General features: G+C 36.7%; 1 protein-coding gene across 1 annotated transcript in view; it reads right to left on the bottom strand.

The window, feature by feature from the left end:
• Positions 1 to 19,173, bottom strand: part of LOC141397713 (nose resistant to fluoxetine protein 6-like) — a 74,705-nt gene that overhangs the window by 17,603 nt on the left and 37,929 nt on the right. Inside the window, exon 3 of the mRNA XM_073974348.1 lies at positions 11 to 183. Coding sequence (XP_073830449.1) covers positions 11 to 183 — 173 coding nt within the window. The remainder of the gene's footprint in view (positions 1 to 10; positions 184 to 19,173) is intronic.

Here is a 19,173-nt window from a genome sequence, read left to right as displayed (position 1 = left end):
TTGTACTTACGCATAAACAAACATTCCAACCGATATGGTTCGGCTTCCGTTCGTCGATGGTGACAATTGGCACATTTTATCGTTGACCGTCACATTGCGTTGCAGAATATGGTGCAAGAAAATTGCAACATCTGAGCTACTGCAGGAGGCCGGTACACATTCGCCCCAGTGCGAAATCAATGTCTGTAAAACAAAAAACAACAATAAAAACAAAATAAAAGCAACAGTAAATAAAAACAATAGTGGTTATTAAACTACATATAAAAGGCAAATGTTAACATTTGATGTTGTCCGGTCTGTCGTACGTCTCAAGTTAATTTGTGTAATTACAATGCTCGAGACATTCATTCATTCACTCAATTCGTTATTGTTAAGATTCAGACCACCACCAACCAAGTGGTGGCCAACCACTGTAGTGGGTTGCATTGGGACTTGACGACGACTTTACACCATTTGCCGTTTGGCATTTACATTGAATTCAATTTGTTTTGCATGAAAATTGCAGTGTTTTTTGTATTTTTTTTTGCTATGCCCTGGCTTGGCTACCTTGCTTTACTGTAAGGCAGGCAATAAAACAATAAATTGATTTATTGGAAGCTGACGTGTAGCTTCCAACAAGTTAATTATTTGTTTATGCAGTTTGTTTTGTTTCTATAAATAATCTTTGACGATTTGTGAAAAATACATAAAAAATATGCCTAAATATATATTTATTGGGGTGGAGGCTAAACTTTTTGTATAGTTCAAGTACCCAGTAAACCAAAATTTGGATATCCGAAATCTCGGCAAAATTTTGGAAGACTCATTAGACAATTTTTTATGAATTCTGTTCGACTTACTTAAGGCCTATTTTTCTCAAGGGTTTCTTATAAAAAACCACCAAGTCTTTTATAGATCACCAAGCCTTATTATAGAAGACCATCATGTCTTATAGAAGACAACCAGGTCTTCTTATACAAGACCACCAGGCCTTCTAATAACAGTCCATCCGAGCTTATTATAAAACCCCACCTGATCTTATAGAAGACCACCAGGTCTGTATATATAAGAGCCACAGGTCGTTTTAGAGACCACCAAATCTTCTTATAAAATGCCACCAGGTCTCCTTTTAGAATAGCACCAGATATTCATCTTATAGAAGACTACCAGGTCTTCTTATAGAACACTACCAGGTCTTCTTATATAAGACTTATTCTTATTCCTTTATAAAAATATTTTTGACAATTCGCAAATTTTTCCGTTCCACAGGACCCGTATTTTTGATAAGTGATCATTTGCTAGTGATTATTTTATTTTATTTTTATTTTCTTTTCATTTTATTTTTATTTTTATTTTTATTTTATTTTAATTTTATTTTAATTTTATTTTATTTTTTTATTTTTTTTTATTATTTTATTTTTATTTCATTTTTCTTTTATTTTATTTTCATTTTATTTTTATTTGTAATTTTTTTACTTTTATTTTATTTTTTATTTTATTTTTTCATTACTCACTTTATATAACATTTTATTTTGTTTAATTTTATTTTTTTATTTCATTTTTCTTTTCTTTTATTTTTACCTTATATTTCTTTTTATTTTATTTTATGTTTATTTTATTTTAATTTTATTTTACTTTTATTCTATTTTTATTTTATTTGTATTTTTATTTATTTTTTCATAATTTTTCCTTTTTTTTAATGTTATTTTTTATTTTAATTTTTTTATACCCTCAGCATTAAGGGTATATACACTTTTATACGGTCAAAATGTGCCTCATCGAAATAATGGTTTTAGACCCCAAGTATGTTTGGACGAAATCCGTTTCAGACAATTTGGAGTCAATTAAGCAATGTCCGTCCGTCTGTCTGTCTGGCTGGCTGGTGCGCACGATAACTCTCGAACGGATGAACCGATGTGGTCCAAAATTTAGCTATCGCAATATTTTGTCCAAGCTTAGTTTAAGTTCGAAGATGGGTTATATCGGTCCACTCCTTCCGGTACCTTCCCCACAAAAGTTCGATAATGTTCGGAAAATTTGTGCGAACGATAACTCTTGAAGGGAGTAACCGATTTGGTCCATACTTTGCACATCGTGAAATGTGTATCAGACTTAGATAAGGTTTCAATATGGACTCAAGCGGTCCACTCCTTCGGGTACCTCCCACACAAACTTTCGGAAAAGTTCAGTTTACGACCTGCTCTCGAATAGCTTTGATTTTTGTTGTAACAACTTGTATTCACAGCCCGCCATACGATGGTACAAGTTCCATCAGGGACAAGTCCATACTTCCAGAGAAAATAGCTTGAAAGGTTAAAAACCCTTATGACACCGAGTGTAGTGGTTTGAACGCAAGATAACTCTCAAACGGATCTGCCGATTCGGTCCAAAATGTGGCCTTCTTAATAATTTGTCCAAACAAAGTATAAGATCGAAGGTAAGCCATATCGGTTCACTCCTTCAAGCACTTCAAGTTCAAAAATGTTCAGAAAAATTGTGCGTACGATAACTCTTGAGGGTTTGACCGATTTGGTCAACAATTAAACATCCTAATATATCTACCAGATATAGATCAGATTCGAATATGGACCCTATTTGTCCACTCCTTCGGGTATCTCCAATACAAAAGACCTGCTTTATAATCACTTTGATTTTTATTGAAGCAACTTGAATTCGCTGCTTCAATTACGACGGCAAAAGTTTTTTTCATTGGCAAGTCCATACTTCTTGGAAAAAAACAGCCCGAAAGGTGTAAAAGCCCCTATGGCACCATATGTAGTGGCTGGAGAGCACGATAACTCTCGAACTCGTCAACCAATTTGGACCAAAATTTTGCCTTCGTCATATTTTGTCCAAACATAATTTCAGTTCGAAGATGGGCAATACTGATCCACAAATTCCGGTGCTTCTCCCCAATATTTTAAAAAAATGTCACTAAAATGCTATTCCCGATCTTTTGAACGGGGCAATTCAATGCTTCCTGGCATACTGGTCCAAAAGTTATTCGAATACGATGAAATGACTGGTGGGCGCGATATCTTTCGAAAAGATATGACTCCCAAAATAACATTCACTTCCATAATAGACTATGTCCGTCCATTCTATCCACATTTTTGTCGATAAGCTCAAATGTCCAAAAGAGCCACAAAATTCTGAAAAGACTCTAAACACATTCGATCTGTCCGCAGATGAAAGTTTCAATTTACATAGGCTGAGGGTATACCTTAGAGCTGGCAAAAAATCGATGGCACTATCGATAATATCGATCGAATTTTTCTATCGATATTATCGGATTAAAGACCCCTAACCTAAAATCTATTGAAATGAATAGAAATTAAGCGACATTTCGGTGTTGTGGACGTGAGAAAGCTAAGTCCCTAGTCACACGTACCAATTTTTCGGAAAAGTTAATTTTATTTCTGTGTATTTGTATTGTATTTTTGTATTTTTTGTATTAAATAAAAGCAATTTGAAGCGGTCCACTGTATATATTTTGGAAATATTTTATTTAGTATGTTAAGTTATAGCCCGTTTCCACGGAACGTCGTTCGTTCTCTATTCGTTGTTCGGCCCTCAAATACGAATAAATTACTTGATTCCCCATACAAAATTTTGCGAACGAACGACGATTTTTCTACGTTGTTCAAGTAGAATTACTCTCCGAACGATAAAATATGTCCCATCTCTAACAAATGAGAATGCCAAAATGTTCAGAATTAATGGAAAATTTGAATGAAAGGTGTGCAATTATATGTAAAATATACATTCGCAGGAAATGTTAGTGTTCTTCCTGTTCATTTAATATATGTTACACGTGCTATTTGTTTAAATTCTCATAAAAACGAGGAAATACAAAGTAAGGAAAAATAAATTATGTTTCTCTTAATTGGGAATGGTGTCGTGGAAATGGGTTAATTCTTCTACGTCGTTCGACAGGCGAACAACGTACATACTTCAAACGCTCGTGTGAACATGACATTAAAAATCATGAATTCCTATGTAAACGTATATATTTACTTAAACATTAGTGTAAACCTAGTTTAAGTTCCAAAATGCATCTCTGAATTAAATTTGAAAGTTAACAGCTAAATGGGCGTTTACACTAACCATCAATGTCATATGACCCGAAATAAAAACTTTCCATATTTGCCCACACAGACAATGTGGATACGTAATTTCACTGCATTTTTGCTGGTGAGGACGCAAAAAGTAAATGGCGTAAGGAAAATTCCCAATATTGCACACATTAGGGACTGTATAACGATGGAAAATTTCAGGTCATATGACATTGATGGCTAGTGTAAACACCCCTTAAATGCAACCCTGTAAATATTTTTAATTACTACTATTTTAAGCAACTATGTAGTTCTAGACGAGTATGTATATCGCTTCTCATAAGTAGTAGCTAAGTGGAAACACGTCCAAAAAATTCACTCATTCAGCAAAGTCCATTCCAACGCGTTACATAATAACTACATATCTGATAACTTTGCTCCGAGTAATAATAAAAGTGTGTCTTTGAAATTTAACTCTTCGGTATTTTTATTTAATGTACAGTCTGTTAAGTACTTGTGCAAAATGTCAACAAAAGCATAGACATTTCGCCATTTTTATTTTCAAATTAATTGTTATGACAAATTATCGATAATATTGATAGCCATCGATTCTTTGAAATGAAATATCGAAAATATCTAATTTTATTTTTCAAAATAGTCAGGCTTAATCCCATAGTCATTGTTTTAATATTTTATTAAAACAACTTTAATTTATTAGTGGGAAAAAATTGGCGATGTTTATCAAGGGGTAAGGCAGGGAAGTCTATAGTTTCAGATCTCGCCACAGATCTTCATCAGTTCCCTTGTTTCTTGTTTTTCAACAAGAAACTTTTTATACCCAAGTGTCAATTGCCCGCTCAAATAGATACGTGTGCAAAGACACACTCTGATCGAGAATTTCTTTGGCACTACCTAAACTCGACCAACCTCACTTGCAAACAAACCCTAATCTTTCCCACTGCTATGCGTTCGTTGATTCTCAGCGAAAAACACATAACTTATTTGTTGGTATTGCATACTACAGCAATAAACAACATTTTGACGGTGCCCGATCTCACAATTAGGAGGGTTGGCGTTTTTTATATTAATTATTATCATTTTTATACCCTCAGCCTTTAGGCTATGAAGGGTATATACACTTTCATACGGGCAAAATGTGCCTCATCGAAATAATGGTTTTAGACCCCAAGTATGTTTGGACGAAATGTGTTTCAGACAATTTGGAGTCGATTGAGCAATGTCCGTCCGTCTGTCTGTCTGTCTGGCTGGCTGGAGCGCACGATGACTCTCGAACGGATGAACCGATTCGGTTCAAATTTTGGCTTTCGTAATATTTTGCCCAGACTTAGTTTAAGTTCGAAGATGAGCTATATCGGTCCACTCCTTCCGGTACCTCCCCCACAAAAGTTCGGAAATGTTCGGAAAATTTGTGCGCACGATAACTCTTGAAGGGAGTAACCGATTTGGTCCATACTTTGCCCATCGTGGAGCGTGTACCAGACTTAGATCAGGTTTTAATATGGACTCAATCGGTCCACTCCGTCGGGTACCTCCCACACAAAAATTTGCAAAAGTTCAGTTTACGACCATCTCTCGAATCGCTTTGATTTTTGTTTTGGCTACTTGTATTCACTGCCCTCCATACGACGGTATAAGTTTCATCAGGGGCAAGTCCATACTTCCTGAGAAAATAGCCTGAAAGTTGCAAAAACCCCTATGACACCGTGTGAGGAGGTTGGAGGGCAAAATAACTCTCGAACAGGTCTGCCGATTCGGTCCAAAGTTTGGCCTTAGTAATATTTTGTCCAAACATAGTTTAAGTTCGAAGATAAGCCATATCGGTCCACTCCTTCAGGTACCTCCCCCACAAAAGTTCAAAAATGTTCGGAAAAATTGTGCGTACGATAACTCTTGAAGAGAGTGGCCGAATTGGACCATACTTTACACATCCTAATATATCTACCAGATATAGATCAGGTTCAAATATGGACTATATTTGTCCACTCCATCCGGTACCTCCCACACAAAATTTCGGATACATGTTCACTTTAAGACCTGCTTTCGAATCACTTTGCTTTTTGTTGAAGCAACTTGCATCCGCTGCCTCAATTGCGATGGTAAAAGTTGTTTCAGGGGCAAGTCCATACTTCTTGAGCAAACAATCCGAAGGGTGTAAAAACCCCCTATGGCACCATATGTAGTGGCTGGAGATCCACTTTCATAGTGGTCAATGTCGATCCATTCCTTTTTGTATCTCCTCCGCAAAACGTTTGATCTTTAATCATAATCAACATTTTTGTCGGTTCAAACGCCCAAAATTTTTAAAACCCCCTAATTACATACGTTTTTTTGGGAAAAAAAGTTTCAATATATTCAGGCCGAGGGTATATCTCTGTCGGCAAAGCCGACTGATACTTTTTTACTTGTTTTATAAAAAGTTTCTTGTTGAAAAACAAGAAACAAGGGAACTGAGGAAGATCTGTGGGGAGATCTGAAACTATAGTCTTCCCTGCCTTACCCCTTGGTAAACATCGCCAATTTTTCCCACTAATAAATTAAAGTTGTTTTAATAAAATATTAAAAAAACGACTATGGGATTAAGCCTGACTATTTTGAAAAACAAAATAGAAGTCGTCATCCCAAATAAAAAAAATAAAAAAACGCCAACCCTCCGAAGATATCTAATGTTGAAAATATCGATAGTTTGCCAGCTATAGTATATCTCTGTCGGCAAAGTCTACTGATTTTTTTTACTTGTTTTGGTATATGTAAGTATCGATCTACGACCAACTTATAATACCCTCCCCACATAGTGGTGTAGGGTCTAATTATGCACTGTTGTGGACTATCTTAAAAGTGTGTCAATGTCAACATTTCAAACGATCATCAACAACCTTTACAATTATTCAAACTAAGTACTTAATTTACATCATCACAAATGATAAATGCATACATTTCAATTAAACCTCTTTATTAGGTCTCATTAGATTATTGCCTACATAACTCGTGTGTTAAGAGGATATTATTAAATAGAATCATTAATAAATTAAATTTTTTATTTGCATTTATTTTGTCATCATTTGTTATTTACTTTATACAACAGCATTAATTGTTTTCATTACAATACCGATTTGTTAAATTTATTTCCATTATGCAATTTCTATTAGAAAAAAAATTATCATTATCATAATTCACAGCAGTTTAAAATTATTTCCAATATTATATCAAATAATTGGTATATATTTAGTCACGTAATTTTAAAAATATTATTTTTATTTTAATAATACTATTTTAAGCACGTGGTATAATCATAGGCTGGACTAAGTTCAGGGAAAGCGGTCATTTTAAATAACTACTGTTTTGGGATAATGCTGGTATAACAGAACAAGAAAAACACCACTGTGTACAAATTGAGATGTAAAGAAGTGATAATGCAGTATGACAAATGTAGCAGTGAGTAAAATATGAAATATGCAGCTACATGCCCTCTATGGTCATCAGGGTTTATACATAGTACACATTTTGAATTCAATATTCCTTCCTTCGTCCCTTTTCAATATGTATAACTAAGATGCTGTTAAACATATTGAAAAGGTCATTGACATTTTACAAAATCAATAAAACATTTACATCAAAGCAAAGTTCATGTCATTTTGTTTTAAATCACTTTTATCACGCTTTGAATAGAATTACAAATTCTGCAAAAATTATTTTCGTATAATTTGCCATATAATGTAGATAAAATGTTTGCCAAAATTTCAACAGGTTATATTTATTTATGAATAATTCATATAAATTATTACACACAAAAACATGCAATAAATATATTCATGCCACCAGTCGGTTTTAAACAAGATTATTAATTGGGCTGTCGTCAAAGAGTCAACGACTCGAATGTCGGGAATAAATCTCAACTGCTAAACATATAGAAATGTTATAGGAAATATTTTTACGCTACGAATTTGAATTTTAATTTCATTTTTTATTAATGAATTAAATTGGGTTCGAGAAAGGGTAAATTAAAAAATAAATTTGTCTGGGATTTTACACTTCCGCTACAAAAATTAAAGTATTTGTCGGAAGCGTGATATTGTGTGATATAAGTAATTGAAACTTTATCGAATGTATTTAAGGTCTTTTCAGAATTTTGTGGGCCTTTTTGGTTTTCAAAAGTGTTGTGGAGGATGAATGGACCGACACAGTCCATTATGGTAGTGGATCTTATTTTGGAAGTCATATCGTTTCGATAGATATCCCGCCCACTAGTCATTTCAGTAGGTCATTGTATAAATTTTGGACCAGTATGCCAGGAAGCATGGACTTGTCCACAGAAAAATAATAGGTCTGTACGATAACCCAAAAACTTGTACAAATTTTTACAGAATGCTGTTCGATAACAAAATTATCCAGCAAAAGAGAACGAGTTTGGAGAGATTTTTGGAGAGTTTTGTCACTGAGAACATCAAATGATCAGCTGACTTTTAATCACCTGTTCAATGTAAACAACTCGAAATGTTAACATTTTTGACCAAGAAAATTTCACAATTGCACATTTTTTTCGATTCTAAAACGTAGTGGATAGGATTAAAGCATTAAATAAGTAAACTGCAATTTTAAAATTTGTGTTTTTGTTCCGTTTGGTTTAAAATATCAAAAGAAACAAAACCAAATTTCATACATTTTCGGAAACAGCTGACTTTCTTGAAAGTTTTTGCAAAACGCTGTTCGATAACTTTCTGCAATTTTTTCTTGCTTGAGAGAGTAAAATTCACTGAGAGAGGGTGCTGGAACTGACTGAGTAATTATTGCTGGGAATGTTATCGCACACACCTAATATCGCATTAAACAGGACCAAAACGAACAGCATCGGTATACATTTTCAAAGAATCTTCGAACAGAGCCTAAACTGCACTTAGACACAAATTATGAACTTTTGTGGGGGAGGTACCCTAAGGAGAAGAGCGATATGGACCATTTGTGGACAAAAATCAAAGTTATTCGAGAGCAGGTTTAAAGTGAACTTATCCGAAATGTTGTGTGGGAGGTGCCGGAAGGAGTAGACAAATATAGTCCATATTCGAACCTGATCTATATCTGGTAGATATATTAGGATGTGTAAAGTATGAGCCAAAGCGGTAACTCCCATCAAGAGTTATCGTGCGCACAATTTTTCCTAGCATTTTTGAATTTTTGTGGGGGAGGTACCTGAAGGAGTGGACCGTTATAACCCATCTATGAAATTAAACTAAGTTTGGACAAAATATTACGAAAGCCAAATTTTTCACAGAATCGGTTGATCTCTTCGAGAGTTATGGTGCGCTCCAAGCCAGCCAGAAAGACAGACGGACGGACATGGCTAAATCAACTCCAAATTGTCTGAATCGGATTTCGTCCAAACATACTTGGGGTCTTAAACCATTATTTCGATGAGGCACATTTTGCCCGTATGAGGCACATTTTTCCTCGTTGGCATAAATGCTGAGGGTATAAAGATAGAGAATGGATCAATGAAAAGGTCATCAAGTCGTTGGCCGACAACACTTGGGTTGCAGACAAATAAACCTTGTCTAACACTTAACAATCAATAGACCGGTCTGTGGTAAGCTATGGGCTACCAGTGGGGTATGAAAATGTTTGAACAATTCAGTGCAAAAATATTCAAATCTGCGTCTTCATAACACCAGTTGAGCAATTTCATGAGGAGGCCACGATTTTACAATATGTTGTCGATTCAGTACCTGATTGGGTGTTATCGTGGTGAGCATCCCTGTCACAATCTCATGGATAGGTTTATCCACTCAGGCACGTCAAGAGAGATCTTCATGGCCTAGAAAGAGAGATGTCCAAAGATATAACGAGAAGCTCCAGATCTACCAATATATCTGACAGGCATGTATAGCATTCGCACTGGTGGAGTTGCACAGGCAGTATAAAGGTACAGTGTAAATGTCGTACTCGGAGACCAGCACCCATTCATGTGGATTGAGACCGCCGACAGGCTGCATTTGTTTAACTGTCCAACAAAACCCACTCATATGTCTCCTGATATGTCTATAGAACAATAAGTCTTCTCACAGCTGGCCAAATAGTAGATTTCCTCACTAAGATCTATAAATATTCTCAAAGAGGACCGCTACTTCCTCTCATAAAAGACAAATGGGTCCTCTGATTGAAGACCAAAAGGTCTTCCCATTGAAGACCAATTGGTGTTCTCATAGAAATCCTATACATCTTCTCATAGAAGACAAATGAGTCTTGTAATGAAATACCAACATGTCTTCGAATAGAAGACCATTAGGACTTCACCTAGAAGACCAAGTCAAACATGTGTTCTCATTGAAGTCCTATAGATCTTCTCATAGAAGACAAATTAACATTCTAATGAAATACCAACAGGTCTTCTAATAGAAGACCAACAAGTCTTCTTATATATGACCAATATGACCTCTCAAATATGTCTTCTCACAGAAGACCATCAGGTACTCTCATAGAAAACCGATATGTTTCTACATAGAAGACCAATAAGACTCCTCATAGAGGTCCAATAAATCTACTCATAGAAGACCAATAGGTCCTCTTATAGAATACCAATATGTCTTCTTATAAAAGACCAATAGGTGTTCTTATAGAAGGCCAATAAATCTTGTTATAGAAGAACAATAGGTATTTTTATAGAAAACGAATAGGTCTTCTTATAGGAGACCAATAGGTCCTCTTATAGAATACCAATATGTCTTCTTATAGAAGACCAATAGGTGTTCTTATAGAAGGCCAATATGTCTTCTTATAGAAGACCAATAGGTTTTCTCATAGAAGGCCAACATGTCTTCTGACAGAAGACCAGCAGGTACTCCCATAGAAAACCAATAAAATTTTCCATAGTAGACCAATACGTGTTCTCATAGAAGACTAACAGATCCTGTCATTGAAAACCAACAGGTCCTCTCATTGAAGACTAGCAGGCCTTCTTAAAGAAGACCAACGGATCTTCTCATAAAAAATCAACAGGTCTCCTCAAAGAAGACCAACGGATATCCTCTCATTGAAGACCAACAGGTATTTCCATAGAAGACCAATAGGTCCTCTTATAGAAGACCAATAGGACTTCACCCAGAAAATCCAATATTTCTTCTCAGAAAAATCCAATAGGTTTTCTCACAGAAGACAAATAGGTCTTCTAAAAGAAAACTAACATGTCTTCTCAAAGAAGACGAGCAGGAACTCTCATAAAAACCGATAGGTTTCTCGATAGAAGATCAATAAGTATCCTCATAGACGGCCAAAAACTCTCATAGAGGTCAAAAAGTCTCCTCATAGAAGGCCAATAAGATCAATATGGCTTCTAATAGAACAACATCAGGTCTTCTCATAGACCAACATGTCTTCTCATAGACCAACATGTCTTCTCATAGAGAACCAATAGGTCTTCTTAAAGAATATCACTAGATCTTCTCAAGGATGTCCAATATGTCATATCATAGAAGACCAGCAGGACTTCTGATACAAGACCAACAGGTCTTAATAGAGAAAACTGATAGGTATTTACATAGAAGACCAAGACCAATTGGTCTTCGCATTGAAGACCAAACAGGTTTTCTCATAGAAGACCAATAGGTCTTCTCATAAAAGAGCAATATGGTTTCTCACAGAAGACCGATATGTCTTCTTATGGAAGACCAATAGGTAATAGAAGCTATACGAGGGGCACTAAAAACCTTCTGGCCTAGGTAACACGCAGTGTCGCCAGAAGTCATTTGACTTTTTTTTGAAAAGCTTGACAATTTTTAGCCTAAGCGTACTCAGGACAGTTTGACATACGACCATGTGTTGGGTTGTTTACAGTGACTTGATTGAGAACCCTCCAAAACATTGTTTTTGAACGCTTTTACAGCATCTATTGGCGGCGAAAATCGTTGACCACGCCTTTTTTCATGATGTGCTGGAATCAGATGAAGTCATTGGATCCCAAGTCAGGGCTGAACGGCGCATGACCCAACTATTCCACGTTTTGTCCGGTCATACAGGCACAGGTTTGAATCGACGTGTGAGAGCTCGCATTGTCATATTGGAGAACGGTTCGTCTTCTCTTGTTCGTTTTTCGAATTTCTCAGGAGACTTCAGGCAAACAGATTGTAGCATAACACTCAGAATTAACCGTCCTACATTTCTCAAGCCGTATAGTCGCTACAATTCCTATTTTGTTTCGGGCTCCTAAGCATAGATCTAAGACTAGTCGTCTGTGACGATGTTATAAACGTCGTTTGAAGCGCCGCGATAGTTTTTATTCACAATTTCTTTGCACCAATCCACAGGAGCCTTTTTTGAACAGTTGACCAATTTTGATGGATCTAGCGATAAAAATTCATTTTTGCGGCCAGGAGTTCATGCAATATCAAATATTAGTTGATGGAAGAAATGCCCAAGAGTGCCTCTATCTCATGGTATATAGTGTAACGGCACCTCCGGCTCCGTTGGCTGAGGTTAGCTCGCAGTGGCCAGAATTCGTCACAGAAATTTATTTCTTTCAGTGACAGGAATAAAGAGAGTTAGGGTTGTAGGGGTAGATTAACCTGGTTTATTTGAAATTATAATACGATCTCGACTTAGTCCTTAAATAGCTGGGATCCGCCGGAGGTTCTGCAAGGGGCCGCCGTTCTCCTGTGACGTGGCTTACAACAACTCACGGTAACAGTCGTGTATGTAGGTGGGGGTGGCGTGGGAAACTCACTTTCCGTCGCCTTGTACAGGGGTACACTAGGTTTCCTAGTGACGGTGGCTACTCACAACTCACCGGTTCGCGGGCTGTACTAGGGAGGTGGCTGAAGGAAAACTCGCCTCCTTTGTCGTGGTTTGGGGCTCCGGTTTGTGATGGTGGCTTATGAAAACTCACCAGTGCTCGGGAGGTCCTCAGAAGGCGGCTTACGGAAACTCGCCTTCTACGCCGTTCACACTAAGTCCGCACAATTCACTTTCCACTCTACTTACCTGGATTTTCTCTGGATTCTCGTTGCTACTGGTTCGCACGGTTGCACACTGACTAATCAGTCCTGTAAGTTCGCCACTCCTTTTATAGGGTCACCAGACGCCAGTTGTAACATAACGTCCTGGAGCCTACCGTACAAGTTGTTGTTTCTTGTTTACAAGGCCGACCTGTTTACAAATCCTACTTGTTTACAAGTCCAACTTGCTTACAAGTCTGGCGTACTCAATGTCAAAGCACACGAGTTGTTGCTACTTGTTTTTCATGTCCGAAGTACCCAGGAGTCGAAGCACGCTAGTTGTTGCTTCTTGTTTACCAGTTCGACCTGTTTACGTGTCCGACTTGTTTACAGGTCCGGCGTAACCAAGTCAAAGCACACGAGTTGTTGCTACTTGTTTTTCAAGTCCGAGCACTCGAGTTGTTGCTTGTTTACATCAATGCCTATGGATATAAGCATGCGCGTTTGGTTGGATGTTGAGCTGTTGAGGCTATTGGTAAGTATAATTCACTTATGTATATGTAGTTATCCTTTACATACAAATATAGATATCCGATTGTGAGCCGGAAACGACGTCCGACTTCCGGCGTCGCAATATCATGGCGATCTAGCATTATCCGTTCACGCACGGCTTTATTATTTTCCGGCACAACGTCCGATTTTGGACGTCCCTCACGACATTCGTTTTTTGGCGAGTGTCGGCCACGATTGAATTCGTTAAACCAGTTTTTCATAGTGCTATAGAATGGTCCTTTATGGACATACAAAGATTTAATTTGATCGATGCGTTCTTGTCGCGATTATCCACGTCAAAATTTGTGAAAAATTATCGGACGAAAATGTTTACAAGTAAATTCCATTTATTTTTTGGAAAGTGATTTTTTCGAGTCACTTTAAACAACCCAGCATATAGTCGTATTTCAAACTGACCTGAGTACGCTTAGGCTAAAAAATGTCAAACTTTAAAAAAAATGTCAAATGACGCCTGTCGACTCTGCGTGTTGCCTAAACCAGAAGGTTTTTTAGTGCCCCTCGTATAAGTCTTCACATAGAAGACCAGTAGGTCTTCTCATAGATCATGAAGATCAATAAGTCTTCTCATAGAGGACCAGTAGGTTTTTTTAGAACTTCTATTCCTTCTCCCATAGTTCCTATTGATCTCCTCAAAAAAGATCATTGTTCTACTTTTGCAATGTTTTTATAAACACATTGACATACATACATTGTTTTTGGTTTCTACTACTGTACTAAAAAACGTTTTTTTTATTTTTGTTTTGTTTCTCATTTGATTTCAGCTATGATGCCGACTAAAAACTATCACTTTCAGTGACTAGTCACCGAACCAGCCGGTTCTTTTTTTGCTTAATGACTTCCCCCATAAAGCGGTTCTACGACAAGTTCTTACAGAGAGAAGTATGTAAGTTGAATGTTGTTGTAACTAAAACTAGTCACAGTAGCGGAAAGGCAGCCAGTTGGACATTTGCAGAATATTTGTTTTGTTTTGTCGTCGATTTCCCCATATGTCGGACGTCATTTACCAAACTGGTATTTATGTGGCGGTCACTTGCAACCAAACGATCGGTAATCATTCACTCGATTGCATAAACGTAGAATTTTATTTTTCTTCTAGAAACAATTCATGGACTAATAGCTTTGTCGCAATGGTTGCTGCACATTTTTGCATAATTCAAAAAAATAATAATAATATTCCATATTTAATGTTAGAATGGTATTGCAGCGAAAGCACTCTTAAACGCAGCAGTTAGGAAACAACCAATTACAGTGTTTCAAAGAATATTCCCTATAGAGAAACTGTGATAATTCTGATCAAAGTAGGATTTTTTAAAGCTTTTTGGGTTATTATGTCAGAAAGCAAAGAGCTGCCCTCGAAAATAAAATTATTTCAGAATCACAAGGACTATTTACGATTAAAATGTCAAAACAGTCCTCAAACGACACTTATGAACTTATACGAAGATTTTGAACACTTGTCAGGATGATAGCGGGAAGACGTTGTCCGATGTCGTCCATCTCTCTATTTTATTTAAGTTAATGTGAAATGAACCCATGTCAGTCACTCCTTTCGGTTGTTATCGGGTCCACATATAATGTTTGTTGGTCAATGTAGAGTTTTTGGACCATTATACCAGAAAGCATGGACTTGCTCACGAAAACCATTATATCGGTGTAATCAGCACCACAAGTAGTACCTTCGGTGAACAAATCAAAACTATTCTCGAACAACCCTAAAACTACGGTCGAAATGTTATCCGATATAGACTTTCCTGGAACTTGATATACGCTTGAAGGAAATTTTACCATGTGTAAAGTTTCGGCCAAATCAAATATTCAGTTCGTAAGTAATCGTGTCCATCAGTCATTTCAATTGGTGGTTGTAGGTTTTTTACAGTCTTAGCCCCCTAATTATCTCGGGAAGTACGGACGTGACACACGAAAAATTTAAACTGTCGTAATCGGTGTCGAAAGGCCTACCTGTTGTAAAAATGTCAAAGCTATATGAGAGGTGATCTTAAACTTTCAACGTAGAAAAGACTTTGTTGTGAAGTTTTTGCCATGGTAAAGGAGGGCTATGTCATGGTGGTCCTCTAAACCTCCATCACTACCCTCGGCCCCAGCACTAACCATATAAAGCCAGTTTCATTGTGAATCCAAGATATTGGTAAATCGGTTGAAGTCTATACTCGTAGAATTAGAATTCCATGTCAGAATGCAGTTGAGAAAGAAACCTCGATAAACCAATTAGGCGAGAATGTTCACATCGCCTAAATTAGTGTTGTATTTGGGATAGCTAAGGAAGAGGTGGCTTTTGGTATGCCGCGGTAATACCTCAAGAAGTTCGTCGACAGGGAAGCCTCGTTCATCACGCTAAGAGAGAACAAGTTTTTTATAAGAAAAAAATTTAAAGTGTTGAACAAATTCGAAAGGAAAGTGTTGAGCAAATGTTGCACACTTGTCCAGAAAAAAACCAGATCAAAACAAACTCTCTCTTTCTCATTCCGTTGTCCATAGATGGCAAATTGAGTTCAACATTAATCCTAAAGCTCCTAAAGGTCATATCGGGAGTTATGTTGATTTGGCTCCACGTGCAATGGGTGATTCCATCTTGGTGACTCCAACAACTTCTTCAACGAGAAGCTCTGCCACAACACAAGCAGGACATCTCTTGAAGGATGAAACCTCAAAAGGAAAAAATCTTAGAAAATCTTCTCCACCAAAAAATTGTGTAAGGACAACAGAGGAACCACATCCGAAGTCCAAACCGACCCAAATCACACCTCCTACCTCCTCTGCTTGACTGAGATCCGGAATGATACCACTGCCAAGGTAGTTTATCAAACCAACCAATGCTACGAAGAAAAAAGAGCCACCACACGACCAGTGTTTCCAGGCGAACTCGAAGGGCGTCTTCAATAGAATTTCAGCTCCCTGTTTTTGCTGGTTTTCCGTCCACGCCGATTCTCGCCTTTACTCTTTGGAAGCAGTCAGCGATGGAGACGTAAAATACCATGTCCTTAGACTTTGTCAGACTGCCCGTGGAGCCATTGTATCGTTCTCCTACTTTTCACTGTGGAAGAGTTCCCATCTCTTCAAGTCTAAGTCTTCGTATAGAACATACTGCCCAAACTCTGACAAGCACGAACAACTTATTGACCTGAGGAATGTGGCCTTTCCTCACTAACTTGAGTTTGTTCATTTCCCATATGCTGGCGATAACATCATTGAAGGCGGCAATGTCTTCATGCCGGATGAACTGGAGGGCTAATTCTACAAATAGGCTTCGAATAGGCGCTTGAAATAATTGTTTAAAACATTCACGATTCGAATAGGCGCTTGAAAAAAATCTTAAAAACCACACTTGGAATAGGCGCTTAAAAACAACGCTTCAAAAAGGCGCTTGAAAAATCTTAAAAAACAACGGTTCAAAAAGGCGCTTGAAAAAAATTCTTAAAAAATACACGCTTTGAATACATATAAAACACGCTTCAAAAACAATTCTTAAAAAATTCAGGCTTCGAATAGGCGCTTGAAAAAAATCTTAAACGAACACGCTTCGAATAGTCGCTTAAAAAAATCTTAAAAGAAAACGCTTCGAATAGGCGCTTGAAAAAATTCTTAAAAAATTCAGGCTTCGAATAGGCGCTTGAAAAAAATCTTAAACGAACACGCTTCGAATAGTCGCTTAAAAAAATCTTAAAAGAAAACGCTTCGAATAGGCGCTTGAAAAAATTCTTTAAAAATCCAGGCTTACAAAAATTCTTAAAAAAGCGCTTCAAAAAGGCCCTTAAAAAATACTTTAAAAATTCAGACTTCGAATAGGCGCTTGAAAAAATTTCTTAAAAATTACACGCTTCGAATAGGCGTTTAAAAACACACGCTTCAAATAGGCGCATGAAAAAATTCGGGCTTCGAATAGGCGCTTACAAAAATTCTTAAAAAAACGCTTCAAAAAGGCCCTTGAAAATATACTTAAAAAATCCACGCTTTGAATAGGCACTAGAAAAAAATCTCAGAAAAACACGCTGCGAATAGTCTTTTGAAAAAATCTAAAAAAGTCCATGCTTTGAATAGGCGTTTAAAAAATTCTTAAAAAACCACGCTTCAACAAGTCCCCTGAAAAAATACCTAAAAAATCCAGGCTTCGAATAAGGCGCTTGAAAAAATTTCTTAAAAACCCACGCTTCAAAAAGTCCCCTAAAAAAATGTCTTAAAAAATCCAAGCTTTGAATAAGGCGCTTGAAAAAATTTCTTAAAAAATCTAAGCTTTGAATAGACGCTTGAAAACATTTCTTAAAAAATCCACGCTTTGAATAGGCGCTGGACAAAAATCTGAAAAAAACACGCTTCGAATAGTAGTTTGAAAAAAATTCATCAAAAAATCCACGCTTCGAATAGGCGTTTAAAAAAATTCGTAAAAAAAGGCTTTAAAAAGGCCCTTGAAAAAAATCTTAAAAATCCAGGCTTCGAATAGGTGCTTGAATCTTAAAAACTCCACGCTTCGAATAGGCGCTTGAAAAATTCTTTAAAAATCCAGGCTTCGAATAGGCTCTGGAAAAAAATTTTAAAACATTCACGCTTCGAATAGGCGCTTAAAATTTAAAAAAAAACAAGCTTCAAAAAGGCGCTTGAAAAATTCTTAAAAACACATGCTTCGAATAGGCGCTGATTCAAAAATCAACGATAATCGATGACTGCTGATCGAGATCATCTGCGAGACATTGTGTTCGCGAACAATGGGTGTCCTTAAAAATATATACAAATCAGTAGCCCTACCCTGTTGGGGAATCCAGATTATATGCTGTGAGTAAAATGAATCCTTGGACTTACATATTTATACAGTATCAAGGTGCACTTTAACTAATTTTAAATTAAACGTGCTTACACCTGGGAAGTTTTTGCGGATTCTGAAACTACAATATTCACAGATGAGAAAAATAAAAAAACAAAATCGCCGGAGGGATTTTCAAATAAATTGCGGTCAAAGTTCAAATTTTTAGGTTTTATTAAGTTTTCACGATTTTGCTCGAAAACCGCAGGCCCTATCGAAATGGGATTAGAGAAAATGTTGTAGTAGTGAACATTTTCTACAATATTGGCCATTATGATTTTTTCCTAGGGTTTACCATTTTTGAGATATAGAAGTTGAAATTGGGACAATGCACTGACTTTATCGTATCCTTATTTAGCAATGTCATGAAAGGTGCACCTTAACTAACTTTAAATGAAAACCGCTTACATAGGGGAAGTTGTTGCGGATTCTGAAACAGCAATGTTCATAAATGAGAAAAATCCAAAAACAAGAAAACATCGCTGGAGGTATTTTGATATACATATGTAAATCGCGGTCAAAGTTCACATTTTTAGGTTTATTTGAGGGTTTCAGGATTTTGCTTGGAAGCCGCAAGACCTATCGAAATAGCCCCATGTTGTAGCTGAGAAAATTCTCTCGACGATTGCTCTTTATGATTTGTTCCTAGGTTTTACCATTTTTGAGATATAGAAGTTCAGATGACATTTTTATGTGTTTTTTTAGGTTTTCATAATTTGCTTGAAAACGGTAAGTCTTACGAAGCGGGACTAGAGAAAATCTTATAGCTGTGAAAATTTTCTACAAGATTGGCTTTCGTAATTTTTACCTATGT

The sequence above is a fragment of the Musca autumnalis genome, unplaced genomic scaffold (assembly GCF_047663935.1).
Source record: "Musca autumnalis isolate F117 unplaced genomic scaffold, ASM4766393v1 scaffold_3, whole genome shotgun sequence".
Taxonomy (NCBI): Eukaryota; Metazoa; Arthropoda; class Insecta; order Diptera; family Muscidae; genus Musca; species Musca autumnalis.
The sequence above is the reverse complement of the archived record's forward strand: the minus strand, read 5'-3'. Positions and strand labels throughout refer to the sequence as shown.